The sequence below is a fragment of the Oryx dammah genome, unplaced genomic scaffold, assembly GCF_014754425.2.
Source record: "Oryx dammah isolate SB20612 unplaced genomic scaffold, SCBI_Odam_1.1 HiC_scaffold_12, whole genome shotgun sequence".
In the NCBI taxonomy this organism is placed as follows: Eukaryota; Metazoa; Chordata; class Mammalia; order Artiodactyla; family Bovidae; genus Oryx; species Oryx dammah.
Genome location: NW_024070196.1, coordinates 12,726,890 through 12,748,384, shown reverse-complemented (window position 1 = coordinate 12,748,384; position 21,495 = coordinate 12,726,890). Strand labels below are relative to the sequence as shown.

At 40.8% G+C, this 21,495-nt stretch overlaps 1 protein-coding gene across 5 annotated transcripts in view; it reads left to right on the top strand.

Annotated features, from left to right (window-relative positions):
- SMAD1 (SMAD family member 1) overlaps positions 1–21,495 on the top strand; it is an 85,813-nt gene that overhangs the window by 20,269 nt on the left and 44,049 nt on the right. For 4 of the 5 annotated variants that reach the window (XM_040250439.1, XM_040250434.1, XM_040250436.1 and 1 more), the window contains exon 2: positions 18,819–19,394. In XM_040250439.1, the coding sequence (XP_040106373.1) occupies positions 18,995–19,394 (400 nt within the window). In that variant the 5' untranslated portion in view covers positions 18,819–18,994. Of the gene's footprint in view, positions 1–17,018; positions 18,433–18,818; positions 19,395–21,495 lie in introns of those variants that run through there. The other variant, XM_040250438.1, reaches the window with a different exon arrangement.

Below are 21,495 nucleotides of genomic sequence, written 5' to 3'. Positions count from 1 at the left end.
CTGGAGGAGCGCGGGGGCCGTCCACACGGCCTGGAGGAGCGCGGGGGGCTGTCCGTGGAGCCTGGAGGAGCGCGGGGGCCGTCTGTGGAGCCTGGAGGAGCGCGGGGGCCGTCCACACGGCCTGGAGGAGCGCGGGGGCCGTCCACACGGCCTGGCGGAGCGCGGGGGCCGTCCACGGGCCCTGGAGGAGCGCGGGGGCCGTCCGTGGGGCCTGGAGGAGCGCGGGGGCCGTCCGCGGGGCCTGGAGGAGCGCTTGGGCGTCACAGCTGTGGGGAGGGCAGGGCTGTTACCGCTAGCATTTCATGGGGAGAGGCCAGGGATGTAGCCAGATGTCCTGTGATGCCGAGGGTGAGAAACCCTGGACCAGGGGAGAACCAAGGGGACCAGGAGGCCGATGGGACCCAGAAGTGGTTGTGTCCCTGACCGCTGTTGCTGCCACACCTGTCTGCTGTTGGCTGTGTCCTTATCCCCTCCCCCAAATCTTCCCGGAGTTGAGAGTACTTGTTTTGCCCCTATCTCTAGATAGCATTGTGACTGCCAGCTGGGTATGAGCCATTAAAATGAATATCTTAATATTTTCTAGAATAAAATGTGATAGTTGGCAGAGTCCTTTAGTTATTTTCCATCTGTACATTTACTTGAATGGAACAGTGTTAACCTCATGAAAAAGAAAAAAGCCCAGTAATTTTTGTTCTGTTTTGTGTATATTTTCAGTAAAGGACCTGAAGTAAAACTGGAAGAAAACATTAAAAAAAAAAAAAATCTAGTCAGTCAATCTCAGAAAATCAGAATGAAAGGAGACTTTACAATCTTAAGAGGCTGGCTACTAAAAACTTATTTTTTAATATGTTATTTCTTAGTGAGTTAAAGTTGCTCAGTCATGTCCGACTCTTTGTGACCCCATGGACTATACAGTCCTGGAATTCACCAGACCAGAATAGTGGAATGGGTAGCCTTTCCCTTCTGCAGGCAGTCTTCCCAACCCAAGGATTAAATCCAGGTCTCCAGCATTGCAGGCGAATCCTTTACCAGCTGAACCACCAGGGAAGCCCAAGATTACTGGAGTGGGTAGCCTGTCCGTTCTTCAGCAGATCTTCCCGACCCAGGAATCAACCCAGGGTCTCCTGTGTTGTAGGTAGCTTCTTTACCAGCTGAGCTACCAGGGAACCTAAGTTATTTCTTAGAGGATCATTTATAAAGGAAAAATTTGAGATAGCCCAAGTGTTTCCCTTTTAGGAGTGGATAAGAAAATGCAGCCTGTACTTCTACTTTTTTAAAAAAGAAAAAAACCTTGAAAAGTTCTGGAGATGACGATTGTGATGGTTGCATAATGGTGTCAACATACTTAATGCTACTAAAGTGCGCACTTCAAATGGTTAATATGAAAATTTGTGTTTTGTATATTTTCACACAATAAAAAAGTGCCATATGAAAGAGGAAAAAAAACCCACTACACAGTAATTGGTAAAAATAAACTAGATTTTAAAAAGAGAATAATCAGTGAGAATGTAAAGAAAATGAATTTCTTAAGAGGAGTTTAATTGTAATGTTCCACAGATTCATCACAAGAAAAGAATATTAATACTCAAACACATAACATGGGCTGTTAGTGTGCGGTAGTGGTGCTAATGGCCTTGTGTAGTTATAACTTCTTATCCCTATTTTAGGCTCTTTAGATGAAAATGGACTTAATCTCGTACTTGCCGCCCTGGTAAAACTCTTGGTTTTTCCATGTTCTAGGAAAGTGGCAAGATACCAAGAAGGAAAACAACACCAAAAACAAAAGTTGGGGCGGGAAGGAGCTAGAGGGATTAAAATAAAACTGTAAGCAAATCCTTGCTTGTCAGTCCCTCTCCTTTAATCATGAGACAAAGGAGGAGGTTATTGAGGAGAAGCAGGATGGTAGAGGGGTTGCCTTGGCAAGCCCTTAACCTTTCTGCACTTTGGTTTCATCATCTCTAAAACAGTGTTTACGTCATGGGATTCCTGTAAGGATTAAGAGAGTTAATAGGTATAAGAGCTTGGAACAGAGCTTGGTGCTTCATTGTGATGGTGGTGGTGGTGAGAGCAGAAGGCTTTTCTTGCTCTCTCTGAATACTTGAGCTGTGTTGGAAATTGACTGCACCATGGATACGCTCTTGCGTGATGTTTCCCATAGAACCACTGGCATGACAGCCCTTTGAAGTGGGTGGTGAGAGTTTATGGAGTCCTCGAACTGGCATGTTTCAGATATTCTGTAAAGACTGCTGCCAATACGATGAATTTCAAGAGGAGGATAGAGTGATTTCTGTGATGGAATAGGTTTTTAAGTTTTTATAATAAAACCATAGTTAACTCTGTCATCTATGTATTTTCCACAGCTATATTAGAATCTTGAACAGGCATTTCTTTAGAATTTGGTATGTTCTCAAGAGTATAGAATAGTTTTATGATTAGTGTAATAAGCAGAATGTGCTAAGGAATGAAAAACTTCTTTGATAAAAGTATAATACATATTTGAGAAGTAATGGTTAATTTTTATTAAGGCTGCTTTGGATGATCCATTCTATAGTTCATCCCCACTGATGCACGTGGTTGATAGCTTAAATTCATTTGGATTTCTGCATCAGGGTAGGTAACAGAAAGCCCGGGGTGCACAGGAGATGGAGTTGTGGTAAGGAAATGGCACAGGTTTTTGTCCACCCTCCCTTAGATAATTACAGAGCCTGAAGACGTCCTTCGACTCTTATCACAGTCAACCTGATAAGGTGGTTCTTCCACCCTTCACGCCTCCCCTCCACTTAGCAACTGTGAGCTTGGTGATGCTGGAAACTGTAGCCTGCCCAGTTTTTTTCTATTGTACCTTTTATGTAAGCCCTTACCGAATTGTTCAGTTAAATAGTGAATTAGTGGAGAGTAAAGTTGCTTAGAAAGTTGAACATACAGAGGAGAACTTGCATTCGGAAGCCTTCCAAGTGCACTCTTGTTTATTGGGTTTTTCCATCCCCATTGGTAAATAACTGACTCTGGGGAGGCTAATAGGTAGAACTGGACTAAACAACTGACCTGAGGCGAAAGAGGTCTAGGTTTGTGGTGCAGGTCTCACCTCATTCTGTAGGTGAAGTCTGCTTGTACCCATAGCATCGTTTCCCTAACCCGATGAAAGACAAGCGCTTCTGCTGCTTTTTTGCTCTTAGCTGGAGGGAGCTCTTGCTGTAGGTGAAGCAGGCAGCCGCTCTTTGCGCAGTTTGTCCTCCTGAAAGCCTGTTAGTCCAGCTTGGGTTTTTGGCAGATTGAAAACAAGATGTCATTGATTGTGAAGGGGAGTGAAATCTGGCTGATCTCAATGTTTGTTTCAGTGGTTATGTAAACTTAGATTTTGAGGAGTTATTTTATTCTTCCAAATAACAGATTGACATACTGGGAAAGGACAGGACCGAATTGCTTTTGAGGTATCTGATTAATACAGAACGTTTCTTTGGTTTAAAAATTCATGCATTGAAAAATGTGAAGGATATTTGAATTATTAATGGAAGGGGACTGGAACGGGGAGGAAACTTATTTTTTGTTATAACATGCCATTTTGTAAAATTGAGTTTTTTGATCATGTGGTTGAATTGCTTAATAAAAAAGTACATTCCTTTCAAATATCCTATTCATCCAGCATTAGGTTATATATCCCAAATCTATATATAGGAATATATTTCTAGTAATCCTAGTTCAGTGATAATTCTGTTCTATACAGAAACACTTTCAGTGTTTTTTTTTTTTTTTTTCTTTATAAAAAGATAAATCTTGCCACCTGTTAGTCATAATATTGTCTTCTGGGGCCATGTAGAACAAATCTCTTAACCTACTTTCAGTTTTTATTTGTTTTTATTATTGGGGTTTTAAATTGGAAACAGTTATTGGTTGTAAGTAAAAATGGTCTGCTCTCCTCCTCGCCTCTCCACCAGCTCACTCCATAAAGTAACTGGTTGTTCAGATTTGTTTCTTTCCTGGCTTTTCAAGGTACACATATATTTCACATGTACAGGTTTTGTTTCCATTCGAGTTTTTAAAAAGAGATTGTATTGGGTGTAGTGTTCTGCAGCTTATTTTTAAACTGAACAATTAGGGGTTTTTTCCCATGTTAGACATGAGAAGCTGTCCTCCCCCTGCTCTTTTAACTGTTAACATCATTGTCGGACGTACTATAAGTTAGTCATTCCCTTTTTGTTGGACCTCTGGGTTATTTGGTACGTGAATGGTCTTGAACAAAGATCATGCTCATCTGAGGATGCGGCTTCCCTGGGAGCTTGTTTCTCCGGCTGTTTCCCTCACAACCCTCATACCACAGGGTCTACAGGAGTGGGGGTCTCCTCACTGCCCCCTTCAGACCATGCTTCCAGCATCCTCCATAAAAACACCCAGCTTTGACTATCATGTCAGACTGTGCCACACTTCCCCTCCTTAGTATTCACTCCCCATCCTCCACCCTCATCACTACAGGATTTACTGTCCTTATTCCCTCTGTTGGGGCTACCTTGGTGGCTCAGACAGTAAAGAATCTGCCTGCAGTGCGGGAGACACAGGAGACATGGGCTCGATCCCTAGGTCTGGAAGATCCCCTGGGAAAGTGGCAACCCACTCCAGTATTCTTGTCTGGAGAATCCCATGGACAGAGGAGCCTGGTGGGCTACAGTCCATGGGGTCACAAAGAGTCGGACACCACTGAGTGGCTAACACTCACTCACTCTCTCTCTCTCTCTCTCTCTCTCTCCATCTCTCCCCCCTCCCCTTCCTTTCTACCTCCCATGATCATTCTTGAGAGAAGCCTGGTGGGCTACAGTTCCTGGGGTCGCAGACTCAGACATGACTGACTCACACACACCCAACTCCCCTTCGACCTCCCATGATCATTCTTGAGCTACTTCTTTGGTGACCTTTGACTCCACCTCAGGTACGCCATCACAGAGGGCTGTGATACAGGATTTTAACAGATCCCAGAATTAAAAGTTAAACAGACATCACCAACTTTATGGTTAAGTATTTTCTTCATAAAATGTATTTGTTCATAGCCGTGACTTCAGAATGTGTTAATCATTCAGTAATGTGACTCCATGGACTGTATAGCTCTCCAGGCTCCCCGGTCCGTGGGATTTTCCAGGCAAGAATCCTGGAGTCGGTTGCCATTTCCTCTTCCAGGGGATCTTCATGACCCAGGGATTGAACCCCGACCTTCTGCATCTCAGGCAGATTCTGCACCATTTGAGCCACCACAGCAGCTAAGGTCCGACCATTTCTGCTGGACTGATCCAAACCTTTATCATCTTGAACTACAGCAACTGCTGTAGTGTCCTAACTGGTCTCCTTACTGCTTCTTACCCTGTCACTCCTGCTCGCCCACCTTCCAGCCTGTTCTCAGCCCAGCCACACCATAGTCACCCCATGAAGCTGGCGGTGGGACCACATTGGCATCCCTGCTCCCAGCTCAGTTCAGACGGAAAAAAGCTCCAGAGTGCTTGTGGCTTTGCTGTCTGCTCCTCTCCCTTCCCTCTCTCCATCCAGGCCATGCTGACTCCGTGCTGCCCCTGGATCATTTCAGGCACATTCTTGCCTCTTGGCCTCTGCTCGTCCTTGCTCCCCGTCTGCTTGCCATGTAAATCCTCAGACTGGCTCCATCTCGCACCTTTCTAGGCTTCTGTTGGAAGATCACCTTCTCAGTGAGGTGACCTGACCACTAGAATGTAGGTCTCATGAAGGCATGAACTTTTTTTTTTTTTTAACTGTTTTTTTCCCCTCTTGTTCAGTGCTGTGTCCCCATGCTTAGAATAGTGTCTAATAAAGGGGGCCCAGGTTTGATTCCTGGCCAGAGAAATAGATCCCATATGCTGCAACTAAGACCTGGAGCAACCAAATAAATATTAAAAAAAAAATAGTATCTAATATATTCTGGGGTTTGTCAAATGAGCTGAATAACTGCAGTGGTTATCAGCTTTTCTTATCATTTTCTTTGTACAAAGTTCAAACTTCACTGGACAGACAAAAACTAAGACACAAACTTTTGTTTGTGTAAACAGAATATTAAAATTAGCTTACTGTGAACCCACTCTGTAAATATGTTACTTTTCTCAGCATGTTAGAATTTTCAAATCAATTTTACGTATTCCTATTTAAGGCTGGTAACAACCCAGTAGGGTAGGTGGTAAAATAAAAATTTCATGGGTGGAAAAGCAAATTGAGGCTCAGAGGTGTTTTATTCAAAGAGCAGCTGCTAAATGGAAAGCTTCCCTTTAGACCTGCCTTTTTTCATTCCAAGTGACGCTCCTGTTTTCTCACTTAGAAATGTCTTAAAATGACAGAAACATGGTGGGGATCTGATCTGAAAGTCTGGAGACTGGGTCCTGATTTCTCCCTCTGGATTTTGGCCTGCCTTTTGTTTCTGGTTCGCAAGCACATGAAATAAATGGTTCGCTTTAAAATTCCTGACAATGACAGCGCAACAAGTTTTATTTCTCTCACCTGTGGAGGAAGTGGCCTCCACCCAGTTTTACTGAATTAGGAGGGAAGTGATTTTTTCAAGTGATAAAAAGAAATAAAATTCCACGTTCTTCCCAGAGGAGGAGTTAACAATTGGGAGAGTGGCGTGAGACCACATGTTGGTTTGTAAAAGGATATAACTTGTAAAGATGTTTCCTTTGATGCCTGTGATGAATATGGATGTGTTTCCCTTTTAGAGGGTTCTGATTAAATGACTCAATTAAGAGCAGAGCTGGAGGATCTAAATATAGGGAGAGGGCTCAGGCGGCCCTGCCTTGTGTATGTCACTCAGCCCTACAGATGTGCGTGTTTGTGGTCATAAAACAGCACCTGGGAGACCGGTGGGGCAGGAGCAGTGTTCCAAAAACTGAAATACAGCAGCATTGGTGCGTTGTTGTTTGTTTGTTTTAAGTAAAAAGGATAGTTTTTTTCCTCCTCTGGCCTATTCCATTTTCATCTGTGAATTTAGCATTGGAATTACTTACTGTTTTAACCTGATGAATAGACTTCAGTATCTGTTCCTGGTTTAAACTGTAGATCTACCGCTTACTAGAAAATGATCTGGGAAAAGTTACTTAACCTCTGACCCTCAGGTGTATTAGTAAAATGGAGATAATGATATGCACCTTGAAAAGTTGGTATAAAAAGTCAATATGAGTGTAAAAACTACCAATACAATCCTTCCATAAGGTAATAGCCCAACTAACATAGTTTCTTCCGTTTGTTAATGATTGAATCATTCATAACTGGTCACTTAATGGAAATTTACCACATTTAGCATTCTTTGCAAGCTGTAAAATTGCTCTTTTATGATAACTTAAAAGAATTTTTTTCCAAGAGACAGCTACTACAGACCTTTTCCTCCTATAGACAGACAGTGAAGTTTGGAAATGCCTCTGCTCTGCCGTCTCCAGTGTTTGAGGAGTAAGCAGCTGCAAGCCAGTAACTCTGCAGTTCTTGAGTTAAGGTGACTAGAGATGAGATTTATCAGAGTGAGGTCTTTCAGTTCAGTTCAGTCACTCAGTCGTGTCCGACTCTTTGCGACCCCATGAGTCGCAGCATGCCAGGCCTCCCTGTCTATCACCAACTCCCGGAGTTCACTCAAACTCATGTCCATCGAGTTGGTCATGCTATCCAGCCATCTCATCCTCGGTCGTCCCCTTCTCTTCCTGCCCTCAATCCCTCCCAGCATCAGTCTTTTCCAATGAGTCAACTCTTCGCATGAGGTGGCCAAAGTACTGGAGTTTCAGCTTCAGCATCATTCCTTCCAAAGAACACCCAGGGCTGATCTCCTTTAGAATGGACTGGTTGGATCTCCTTGCAGTCCAAGGGACTTTCAAGAGTCTTCTCCAACACCACAGTTCAAAAACATCAATTCTTCGGCGCTCAGCTCTCTTCACAGTCCAACTCTCACATCCATACATGACCACAGGAAAAACCATAGCCTTGACTAGACAGACCTTAGGACCTGGATATCTTGATAGGCTTACCACATACAGAAGGACGGTTTTCCATTATAAGCATAAATTTGAGAGGGGAATTCAGGGGGATTAAAGAATGCGGTACAACTTTTAGAAACTTCCCTTTAACTCATATGGTAAGGAATATGCTTGCAATGCAGGAGACCCAGGTTCGATCCCTAGGTCAGGAAGATCTTCTGGAGAAGGGAATGACAACCCACTCTAGTATTCAACTTTTAGTGGAGGTGGTAAGGAGATGTAGAAATAAGCCAAGTTTCTTGGTTGAAGTTGAGGACAGTAAGGAAACTCTGCTTTAAGCATTTACCTAACTAAACAAGTATCATCTAGTGAAACAAAACCAAACTGACGCTATTCTGCAGGGATTATCTATGACTAAGAAAAACTGACCAGGTCCCCTGCCGGCAGCCTGAATTTGTCAGGATGGAAGCACTTGTGTAGCAGCACAGAACCAGAAAGAGTTCTTGTCTTGAAGAATTTCCCAACACAATGAACATACATTGAATAGCGTACTTAGTCCACTTGAATATGTAAACTACAGCACTATCAGTTAGAGACACATCTAAGTGTGACATCCATAAACCCTTGATTCCTTTTCATTGAGAGGATGCTGCTTTTGAAATCATTTGGCTGAAATATTACAGCCTGCAGTGAACTTCAAGTGGCAGGTGGTAGGCGCATCCTTTTCTTTTTGATTCCTACGATTCCCGCTCACTTAACACTCCGTTGAGAGAGACCACATCTCGGCAGCTCTTGCTGGCTTGTCCCTCAGATCACACCTAAGAGACTGGAAGAGAGGCTTTTGGTGCCTGTGTTTTAAAGGCACCAGTACCTGCATGATTGCATGATGAAAATTAGCTTTCAAGAGCTGGTCCTCTCTTCCACCTTCACCCCCTAGTTTCTCCAGATTTGGAAAATTAATCTCTGAAAAAAAATTTTAATGAAAAGGAGGCAGACTAGCTATTCTGTGTCATCAGTCTCACATTTAGAAAGTGGGGAAAGGTTTGGAAGTAACTGAAACAGGCTGAATAATAAGAAACTCAGGAAAGTTGAAGTCTGTCTTCTGGGTGTTTGGGCTTCCCTGGTAGCTCAGCTGGTAAAGAATCCGCCTGCAATGCAGGAGACCTGGGTTTGATCCCTGGGTTGGGAAGATCCCCTGGAGAAGGGAAAGGCTACCCACTCCAGTATCCTGGCCTGGAGAATTCCATGGACTGTATAGTCCATGGGGTCGCAAAGAATCAGATACAACTGAGCAACTTCCACTTTTCTGGGTGTTTGTGGCAATAGGACATTCTTGCTGTTCCAAGACCAGCAGAATTCCTCTGTGATCTCCAGTGGATGTTCATGTTGCTTTCTTGTATAGGAACTATAAATATGTATATTTATAGCTTATATATATATACACCCATAATATATACACACATGTATATATATTTACCCCCTAAAGACTCAGTCAAAGTTGAGTTCCTTTTAGCCCAACTTCTGAGCAAAGAAATAGATGGTTTAAAAAGTACTTTAAGTCTGTCAAAGAGACAGAGGTTTTAGTCATCTGTACTTTTTTCTTGTTCTAGGATTTTTTTTTCCCTTCCTTTTGATTAGTGGCGAGCTTTATTTAGCTGCATTTGACTTGTTTGAAATTGGGAAATGTTGAATGAAAGTTGAGGGCTAACTGCTTGTTTGATATATGAAAAAGAAATGTAGAGGGACTTACAGGACAAGTATCTCAAAACCACCTGAGTTCCTGGTTGGAGCAACCGGGGCGAATAGAAACATTTGAACAGATGATTTGTTGAAATCACAGACCATTGTTACTTTGGGGTCTTTTCTGAGACTGAGATAGCTAGAGAAAACCCTTCTCTCTCTCTCTCTCTCTCTCTCTCTCTCTCTCTCTCTCTCTCTATTTTTTCCTCATTGGGATGTCATTGTACTTGTGTAGCAATTTTAACTTTATTTTCCTCCCTCGTTTGCCTTAAGAGTAGATGATGGTGTAGCATTTTCCTTAAGGAGCTGTGTGATCAATGCTCTATGATGCTTTTATTCAGAGCTGTTTGGAGTTGGTGTCCTGTGTGTTCCCCGAGTACTCTCTCTGCCTGTCTTCATTACTGCTTCTCCTTGGTCCCCTTCCTAGGGTTGGTTTTCCAGCTGGAAATGTGAGCGCGTGTGTGGCTTCAGCCTTCCTGTTCAGGCAGTCTGTGGGGTGTCTTTGGTTCTGCTTTTAAGTAATAGGTATTTTAGCTTTATCCAAAGCTTGGTAGTTTCCCAATTCTTCATAACTTTTCATTAATTCTGTAGCCTAATTTTATTTAGTCCTTTTTGGTATGGTTCTCCCCTTCCTTCTGTGAATTCTGCATCTTACTCTTCCCAGCAAAGCTCATGGCAGTTCTTGGGTTCTTGGCTTAAATGGGTTGCTCTTTATGTTTTAAAATATATACTAGCATTGAGTCTCTGGAATATTTTTCTTTGCGGGCCTTCATCTTTTTAAGCATTTTCTGTAAGGCTGGACCCCGGGGCCATGATGGGCTGCCCCTTCTCTCCCCTGCAGGCGGGGGGGAAGTCCCTAACGGAAGGCGCCTCCCAGATCCCGGGAATCAATGACAGCACACTTTGCCAGCTAAAGCCGCCCCACCCCAGCCACATGGAAGGACCTATCAGCCTGCGATGCCTCGGCCTGGCGACCTATCCGAACCCCCATCCATTAACCTGACCATCCCTCCCAACGAACACATATAAGCCACCTCCAACACCCACCGGGCGCAGACTTCCTCGACCTGCCTTTTTTGGGTCCGGGAACCCCGCCCGGGAGCACTTCACCATTAAAAAGCCTGTTAGACACTCTTTTGGTGTCCTGGTCTTTTACCTAACATTTTCAACCCAAATCTGTAGTGTCTAGTCTGTGATTCTGTGGTTTCTGTGAGTGTCAGGAATGTTTGGGTGTCTGTTTTATCCTTCTTGGCAATCATGATTTGTTTTGAGGAGTGTGCTCTTGGTTAGGAGTATATATGGAGAAGGAAATGGCAACCCACTCCAGTATTCCTGCCTGGAAAATCCCATGGACAGAGGAGCCTGGTGGTATATGGTCCTGTTGGGTCACAGAGCCAGACGCAATTGATCAGGAGTATGTGGTTGACATTAGTACCTACATGAAAGAAAGCAACTTAAAAAAAAAAATAGTCCATTTTGGAGTAATGAAAAGTTACATTACAGATTTCCTGGTATGTTCACTTTTTGACCCTTTTTGATGTTTTAATTCAAGCATCTCAGGGGAGGTAAGAGTTCTCATCAGGCCTTGAATCCTATCTAAAATTGGATGTTAGGATAGAAAACACCTTTCCACAGTACTAATTAATATTGCCACCAGTCACTTTATGCAATACACCTCTGAGGTACTTCTGTTTCCATGGCATTCTAGTGAGGTGTATGGTGAAATGATTTAGACATGACAACCACTAAACTACAGGAATCATATAGTTTGCTTATGATTTCTCAAAAGCCCCACAGTTGCTCTTTGAGAACTGAAGTCTTTTTCTGTTTCTTCACAAGATCATCAGTGTAAGAAGAGCTGGTGGTATAAGTCAGGAAATACACATGCAGTTTATTTAGTTACTTGGAAATACTTTCTCCATCAAAATGGATCAGACTTTTTCGTAGAAAGGTAATCTTTACAAAGTTGTCTTCTTTCTCAAATAACTTATCTAATGGTTAAACAGTTCTAAAGCGAAGTTAATCGATATCCCATACTTTTAGTTCCTTAATTCTTTTGATCTTTATGCCTTGATGTTTTACCATTAGAGTTAAGACAGTAATGAACCAAAGAGCAAGAGGTTGGGGTCTGGGGTGAGTCACTTGCTTCACTGACAATAGACCATTTATCTACTTCTTTTAAGGTACCTGGAAGGAGTCTTTGATACTTTTCCCCCGGTCGCTTTTGGAGCCTATATTTTATGCTGATTTTGTTGAACGATTTAGTTGTTCCTCAGTATTTAAAGGGATCATTTATTTTGTCTAGTTCACTGAATTCATGCCAGTGCACAGATTGTAACAGCACTAGTGTGAAGCTGCAGAGGGCAACTGGCCATCATCTGTCCCCTCTTCTTGTGCTTTTCTCGATTTGTAGTGCTTGGCAGCCCCCAACCCCCATCCCACCCCACCCCACCCCCATGTCTTTTTTTTCGTATCTTCGGATAAAATTAGAATAATTTTCCTTTGAAACTTTCAGTGGGAATCTGGGATCTGAGGTATTGCATGGCAGAGAGTGTATTTTGTTGATATTCACACAGTTGGATAATTACATGTTTCTTTACTAGATGAGGCAGAGATGAAGAAAACGCCCCTTGTGCAATTGGCTAATGAGGGTTCCTTTCAATGTAGAGCAAGTTCACACAGCAGTTAAAGTTATTTTACAGCTTTTTGCTTTTTTTCTTTTAACATTAAGGAATACCACATAAGTTGCAGAATTCAATAGCCACGTCAAAAGGAGCATTATAAGCGTATTTTTCACATTTGGTTCTGGTAGTGCTAATAGAAATCCTTTCCATGACTGAGACTCTATAGGGAAAGGTACTGACTTTAGAACCCTGTCTTAAACTGCATTTTTATGACGTCCTAAATCGGGTCCCACTGTAAGTCTAATCTGATTTATAAGTAGACTTTGTATGTGGCTTGAATTAATGAATTAAGGTGGTTTTTTTGTGTGTCATTTGCAAATATTTATGTATAGAGGCTTTTAAAATTTTTTAAAGTTACAGATTTTCAATAAAGAATGTTTGAAAAGTTTTAACAAGTAGGAACGAGAGAGACTTAACCTTCCAAACCCAGCCACTGTTAATACTTTGATATATTTACATAGTTGTTCAAGCTATATACACAGTTTTATATTCTGCTTAAGGTTTTTTCCAAGTTATCATTTTTATGAACATAATTTTTAAGGACTACATAATATTCTTTTGAGTGGGCTATACTACAGCTTCCTTAACTATTTTCAAATTTTTAGATATTTATTTTTTTCCTTACAGTAAAGAATACTCTGATGAAAATCATTGTGGAAAAAACAGTTTTACGTTTTCAGAGCAGAATATTTCCTTAGTGTACCTTTCTAGAAGTGAAGCTACAGGAACAAATCTCGCCCTTTTTTTAAGACTTCTTGGGGGTTCTTTACCAGTTGAGTGCTTTTTTGTCTTTGTCAGTGTGAAATGTTTGTATTTGGAGAAGAGGGAAGGAAATCTCTGTTTGCTGACTCATGTTTTTATTTTGCGCTTTAAACTGATAAGGCCACTTAGCTCTTGACATAAACTAAAGCAGGAAGTACCAAAAGGGGCAGAAAAAAATGAGTTGTCTTGCCAAGGCCATCATGTCATGGACTCTTGAGTTCCTGATGGGAGGTGGGTTACTTGTTTGACTTGAATATTTTTAAAAAAATGCTTAACCCAAGGAGGCAAAAATCAGTCATCAACCTCTGTTTTGTTTCATATGCACATTTATATGCAAGAGTTTATGGTCTTGTCATTTTAATATTTTTAGTGGCATCAACTCTCACTGCGCCCCCCCCGCCCCCCACAATTGGCCCTAACAGTGTTTGGAGGCAGTAGCGGGGTTTGGTTGTTGTTGTTACTTTACAGGGAGGCCTGGCGTGCTGCGGTTCATAGGGTCGCAAAGAGTCGAACACGACTGAGCGACTGAACTGAACTGATTGACAATGTTGTGATTCAGTTTTTTGATGTTGTTTTTGTTCCCTGGGTGGAGAGGGCTTCTATATTGAGGATGTCACCTTAGCTGTCTTTCTAAAACATGAATCTAATCACACCGATGCTCAGATTTGAAACCTTCCATTTGCCCACAGGATAATAGGCATCACAGGCCCTTCACAGTCTTGCCTTGCCCTTATCAGCCTTGTATCATCTACATCAACCTTGAACCCTAGCATTTATTTCCCTGATGTCTGTTAGAACTACCTATTTAGAAAAGTGGTTTAACAATTGAGGCTCTAGAGCTGGAAACATGGGTTCCCACTCTGGCCCCACCACTTACAACCGTGCACATAAACCTTGAACAAATTAATTAACTTTTCTGCATTTCACTTTCCTTACCTGTATAGTAAGGAAAACAGAATGCTCTCTTGAAGAGGGTTTGTCACAAAGTTTAAACTAGGTAATAAAGGGAACAGTGTCTCTCATGTAATGACTCCAAATATCAGTTCTATTGTTTTGCAAAATTCTGCTCATCCTGTAATGATATTTCGTCTTTGGGAAAACTTCCTGAAATCCCTGGCATTAATTGTTCCTTCCTTCTCTTCTCTCCTTTTCTGCTTTTATGTATTGGCGGGCAGCATTTTCCCCTGCGGTAGAGCTTTTGTGACACGGTTGGTGGTTGGTTCATGGTTGGCACATGCGCAGTACGGGGGCGCCTCTTCTATTCCTGCGCTCAGAGTTCACCTTATTCCGCTCGGAACTCCTCTCCTGCTGAGACCTGCACTTGCCTCAAGACTGCTCAGCACAGTCCTTGAACTTGGCATACGGGGAGCCAGTTTCCTTCCCGAGAGCTCACTGTTAACACACTGGCTCTTCAGGATGGAGCCATCTTTGTCTCTGGCCTCAGTGGGGTAGCCTAAGTACCTAGCAGGCAATTAATGCAGCTTCGTTGAATGAATGTCGATTAGAATAGCTAAAGCAAAGGTCTGAAATTGTGGTGCTCAGTCTCCCCAACTCCCCACCCCCCCACACACACGCCTTCTATGATAAATCTATCAGTTCTAGAGTTTAAAATAGCCCCAAGTGATTTTGATAGAAACTCACCCCCTCAATTTGAAAACTATTGACTGAAATATAAAAACGCAGCTTTTGGAGTTGAAGAAAAGGACATACAGGATAAGGAGAAATGTATTCCGTTGATAAATTGTTACTAGAGGACAAGGAAAAAAGTTGTCTTTCTTGTTCTTTTGCACAATTAACCTTCAGTAAAAGTAAATAATCATTTCAGGCGGTACACTCTGACCAAGTGTGATTCTTGATGATAGCATAGTGTTTCATTTCCTCTTTTATTGTCAGACAAAAATAATGCCACTTCCAAAGAACTGGTAAATCTGAGTAAAACTCTTTACAGAAGGGAACAACCGAGCCCCTATAGCCTATTGAGTAAGTAAAGCTCCACCCTTGGCCTTCTAATTCCTTCAGGGAGCTAAATCATCCATCAAACATTTATTGAGACTGATATGTGCCAGGTACAGGGCTCTGCTCCAAAGACAGGAAGACAGTCAGATAGAATTCCGTTTTCCTCTAGTGCGGAAGTAACTTGGCATGTACAATTTGCTGTGACAGCAGTCCATCATTATTATCCCTTTCAGTTCTCAGAATCAGTAATGATTCCCCCTTTTATTCCTGTTACTGGTAATTTGTGCCTTTTCTTTTATTGATTAGTTTTGCTTGGAGGAATATCTGGTTTTATTAGTATTTTCAAAGAGCCGACTTTGATTTTATTTATTTTCCTATTTTATATAATAGATATATATAATTTTTGCTCTCATTTCCTTTTACTGTCTTTGGGCTTAATTTGCTGTTCCCTTTTTTTTTTTTTTCTTTTGGTAGATACATAGAAAATTAGTTTTCAGCTGCTTTTATTTTCTAATACATGCACTTAAGATTATAAACTTCCCTCTAACCATGGATTGAGCCACATCCTACAAGTTTGATGTGTCAGGTTTTTATAATCATCCCATTTAAAATACTTTCTAATTTCCCCTATATTTTCTTCTTTGACTCACAGGTTATTTAAAAGTGTAATTATTTTCAATAACAGTATTTGGGCATTTATTCTTAGTTGTAGTACGATCAAAGAGCATATTCTGTGTAGTTTTATTCCTTTGATATTTGTTGAGATTTGCTTAACGGCCCATTATATGGTCCTGTGTTTTTTAAAGTATTATGTATGCTGCAGTTGCTGGGTGCATACATGAATTGAGTCAGGTTTTTAAACGTGCAATCTCCTATATCTGTCAATTTTTATTTGCTTGTTTTGTCATTTACTATGTTGATCTCCCACTAAGACTGTTTGTCATTTTAACTATGTCAGTTTCTACTTTATGTATTTTGGATGAAAAATTAGGATTGTGATATATTCATGGTAGAGCACCTCTTTTAACATTATAAAATGTCCCTCTTTTATCCTTGGTGATACTTCTTTCTTTGAAGTCTCTTTTGTCTGATTTGATAGCTCTGTGAACTTTTTTGTTTAGAATATGCACAGTACAGTTCTTTCCATTCTTTTTCTTTCAACTTTTCTCTGTCCTTATATTTGTTTTTTTCTTTTTATTTATTTTTTTAATTTTACTTATATTTGATATGTGTCTCTTGTAAGTACACTATTTTCATTTGGCTTATTTAGTCTCTTGATTTGTAAGTAATTCTTGAGACTTTGAGGATTATATCTGAATCTTACTGTTTTCTATTTGACGCATCTGTTATGTACTTTTTGTTCTGAAGTTTTTTTGGTTAATCATATCTTTAAATAGAATTCCATGTTTTTAATTTCTCTATTACCTTTTTATTGCTTTTAAATTATTCTTTCAGTGGTTGCTTTATTATGACATGAATTCATAATTTGTATCAATAATAATTTAATGCTTTAGCATTGCCTGGGTAGTATAAGGACCTTAGAACTCTAAATTCATTTATCCCTTCTGCTTTTTTGTTATGCATTTTAATTCTGTATTTTAAACACCACAAGATATTCCTATAATTGTTTTGTAAAGTCACTACCCTTATGGAACTCTTCATTTTTTCCTACAGTTTCTTGCTTTTCCCTTGTGCTTGAGAATTCCTCCTGGAAGCCAGTTATTTCAGATTTCGTTTGTTGTAAAGCACTTTTATTTCGCAATCATTTTTGAATGATTTTTTTCCCTCTAAGTATAGCGTTCTGAGTTACCAGCTATTTATTGCATTTGGCAGGCTAAAGATATCATTTTACTGTCATTTTGTTTTCATTGTTCCTGTTGAAATGTCAGCTGTCATTCTTATTGTACTCATTTGAAAGTATTGTGTCTTTTTAAAGATTTTTGTTGTAGGTTTTCAGCAATTATACCATGATATGACACATGAAAACCTGTGGATTTCTATGTCTCCTTCTTGGGATTTGTTAGGGCTTCATGAATCTGTGGCTAGATGTCTCTTGCCAGTTTTGGAAAGTCTTTGGCCAGTAACTTTCAATGTACTATATCCTCTCTCACAGTTTTTCTCCCCTTCTTTCCTTTCATCTTGATCTAGTCTAGTATTAAGATGATCCTAGGCTGTTTCTAAACACTGTCCATTTCAGTTTAGCCCTTGCACTAGGGCATACCTCTTCAAGGGTCTCAGCGGAAAACCTGTTATGTTTACCAGAATTTCTCCTTGGCAGGCCCTCAACTCTGTTTTTTTTTTTTTTTGGATGGGGGGCTCTCCTCAACACTGTGAGACTCCTGAAATCTCTGCTTGGTCCTTTAGCTTCTTTCTACTTGGCTTCTTACAATGTAGCTTTGGCAAATGCCTTGAGAAGAAAAGCAATGAAGAATGTTTAGCTTATCACTTCATCGCTTTTGACATCTTTCCAGATGTGGCCCCTCATGTCCTGAGTACTTGGATTGCTCATTGATGCCTTTAAAAAGTTGGGCTTCCTCCCCCCACCTTGATTTATTCATTTGTATTTTATCCAACTTTTATAGTTGTTTGGGGAGGAGGTTGATTGGATACCTGCTATGCAATCTTAGCTGGAGTTGGTGCAAAGTTATCATCTTTAATCTTTTTCACCATTTGCATTTTTATCTAGTGAAGAGTAACTGGAAGGTTTAAATGAAACAACTTGACTAAAGTATTTGGTACAGTATGTGTTCATGCATTTGATTAGTTTCATGTCAATAAAAAACATATTTGAAGAAGCAGGGAATGAATTTCCTACCTTAGTTGCCTGATAGTCCAAAGGCATAGACTTATTTACTGAATAAAGACCCTAAAATGTTGCTACATTTATCTAGTATAAATATAACTAACTACCTTTTCTTTTAGCATGAGATACTTGAGCAAACCAAAAACAGATGTTAAGACTGTTGTAGTTCTGTTGCTTTTAGTTTTTGTTGATTGAGGTATATTTTGAAATAAATATTTTAGAGCCCATGAGTGACTATAAATATAAAATATCACAGTATCTGTTGAGAACTTGAACTTTTTTCGCACTAAGGGGAATATTGCTTCTACCTCATAACTCGTATAAAGAGTAGCATACTTCTTTTTAAATTGCATCTCAGTTTATTCATCTATAAAATTGCAATGATTGTATTACCTAGTTGAAATAATTATTTAAAGGGTTAAATACTGTGCTGGTCTGCTGCCATAACAAATACCACTGATGGAGTGGCTTAAACAATAGAAATGTATTTCTTACAGTTTGGAGTCTGTGAAGTCCAAGATGAAGGGTCCAACCAGTGTGGTTTCTGGTGAGAGCTATCTTCCAGGCTTGTAGGCAGCGGCCTTCTCTCTGTGTCTGCAGGTGGCCTTTCATCAGTGGGTGCACATGTAGGGCAGGAGAGAAATCTCTCCCTTCTTCTTATGAGGCCACTAATCCTCTCAGGTTAGGACCCCACCCTCATGACCACATTTGACCTTAATTACTTCCTTAAAGGCTCCAGGTTCCATCTCCAAATATAGTCACCCTGAGATTCAATATGAGTTTGGGGGTGGGTGGGTGCATAATTCATTCCATAGCACACTGTAATGCATAAAAGTGCTTAAAATAGTACCTGGCCCATGGTAATTGTTTAATAAATTGTGATTTTGTGGTAGAGATGATTTTAAACATCTTTTCCCCTTTTTTCTTTTCTAGGTGCTCGCTTTGGGTTCCTTTTGGAAACACCAGGAATGGTCATTTCTCCTTTTCAGGACCTCCACACGAAGAAGCTAAGGAGAATCTTATGTAGATAAAGTGAAGCCTCTTTCACTGTCCTTTCACATTTGGGGACGTCTGTATTTCTCCCTCCACAAGGAGTGTGCGTAACCATCATGAACGTGACAAGTTTATTTTCCTTCACAAGTCCAGCCGTGAAGAGACTTCTTGGCTGGAAACAGGGTGACGAGGAAGAAAAATGGGCAGAGAAGGCCGTTGATGCTTTGGTGAAAAAACTGAAGAAAAAGAAGGGTGCCATGGAGGAACTGGAAAAGGCCTTGAGCTGCCCGGGCCAGCCCAGTAACTGCGTCACCATTCCCCGCTCTCTGGACGGCAGACTGCAGGTCTCCCACCGGAAGGGGCTGCCTCACGTCATCTACTGCCGCGTGTGGCGCTGGCCCGACCTTCAGAGCCACCATGAACTGAAGCCATTGGAATGCTGCGAGTTTCCCTTCGGCTCCAAGCAGAAGGAGGTGTGCATCAACCCCTACCACTATAAGCGAGTAGAAAGCCCTGGTGAGTGAGTCCGTTCCTGTAGATGCATTTAGCAGATTCGTGTTGTTTCTCAAAACCATCCCTTTCCATGTTTTTTTGCTGTTGTTGTAATTTCTAAGTATTAGGGGGAAAGTCATGTCTGTCAGTCCTTGAAAGGGTCATACGTTCTAACAGCATAGTCTCTAGTCAACTTTATATCTTAGGAGCCCGGCTGTGAAAACTGTCATGGAGGTATTAATATGTCTACCTTTTCATAAATTTTTTTTTTTTGCTAAATTTATTCTTTATGTTTCCCTTTGGTCCTGTGCATTTCTCAAAACAGAGGTAGCTATGATTTTATTGCAAGGGAAGAAAATCAGGAAAGAAGCATGATGTTGTTGTCTATATACTTGAGGGTGGTTGCCAGTGACTTATATCACTTTATCCTTAAAAATAGCACTTTTTATCATCTCCAGTAGAATTTTGCTATGGCATACTCCCTGTGGAGGATATGAAGGAATTATGTTCTGCTGTGGAATCATTTGATACTATTACTTTATATGAGATACTCGTAGTTTTTACATGTGTGACCTTGGAGGGGGTGGAGGAAGCATAATAAAGGTTTAACATTTACTTGGTTTTGACTTAGAGTCCACATTCTAGACAGTGGCATCAGTTGGAAAGTGATTAGGCAGTCTCAGGCACTTCAATATCTCAGTGTCAGATTGGAATCAAATCTGTTGATGGATTAGTTATTAATAGCTGATGGTTACCAGGTGTTCCCAAATGAGGCTGTGTGTTAATGTGGCTCTCTCCCAGAAATTCTTATTTTGGCAGAGCCCAGTGATCCGTGTTTTTGTTTTTTGTTTTTTAATCCATGTTTAACATGTACTCCAGATAGTGTTGATAGGGGTTATTGGATTGGTGTTTGGGAACTATGCTATATCCCATAATAACCTGGTCATCAAATAAAAAGCATTCTGGTTTCTTATGGAATATTTATGACATTTAAAAAGGGAATAAGAAACATCTTTGTACCCACCACCCAGTTGCCTTCAGTAACTACTGTTCTGAATTTGATGGTTAGATTTGATGAACATCATTCCCAGGCATGCTTTTTACTGTTGTTTTATATGTATGAATCCTTGACAGTATGTACTGTTATTTTGAATATTTAAAGGTATTGTATAGTGATTATTAGAATATCCTTCTACAACTTGCTGTATTCATTCAACATCATGGTTTTGTGATTTCTGTATTACACACTTGAGGGTTGCTTTGTCAAGGCCTGTGAAAAATCCTCAGGAGGTTTTATTTGAATTTCATTGATTTCATTTGAGGAAGGATTGACATAGTTGTGCTCTTGAGCACAATATTTTTCAAAATTTATTTAGTTTTTAGGTTTTCTCCTTGAAAGTTCTTGCACATGTTTTCTTAGGTTTATCAGTATTTCTAGATAACCAGGTTTTATTGTATCCTTTTAAAAGTTACGTTTTGTTACAGTTGTTCATGGCTAGTGCTGTACTTGATTTTTTCCAACAATCTTGATGAATTCTCCTTGTTCTAATATACACATTCTTTTACTGCTTGTTATATCCACCATGATGTAAATTTTAACGTATAATATATACAACAGGGTCATTCAGGTACGTGGCTTTTTGATTCCCATAGTAACTTTAAGAGGTACAGAGGGAAGATTCTAATCCCACCTTACAAACGGCGAAACTGAGGTCCCTATAAACTAAGTGACCTGTGTGTCAGACAACTAAGAACTATATTGAGAAAACATTGTGGATCTGTTTTCTCCAGATCTCTCCCTCCATCCTATGACCTTTCACCCTGTGCAGCAGCAGTTGCCTCCTGACTGGTGCCCCCTGCAGGGAGACTAGTGCACTACAGAGAGTGTTCTGCCGGGCTGCATGCTCTAGCCATGTAACCTTCCTGCTTCCCATTCCCGTACACACACACATTCCTTTGTGTTCTGGTCCTCGCCTACCTTGCCAGCTTCTTTTCCCACCTTGATTCTTTCATGTACTTCCCTGGTGACGCAAGTGGTAAAGAACCCGCCTGTCAACACAGGAGATGCAAGAGACACAGGTTTGATCCCTGTGTTGGGAAGACCCTGTGGAAAAGGAAATGGCAA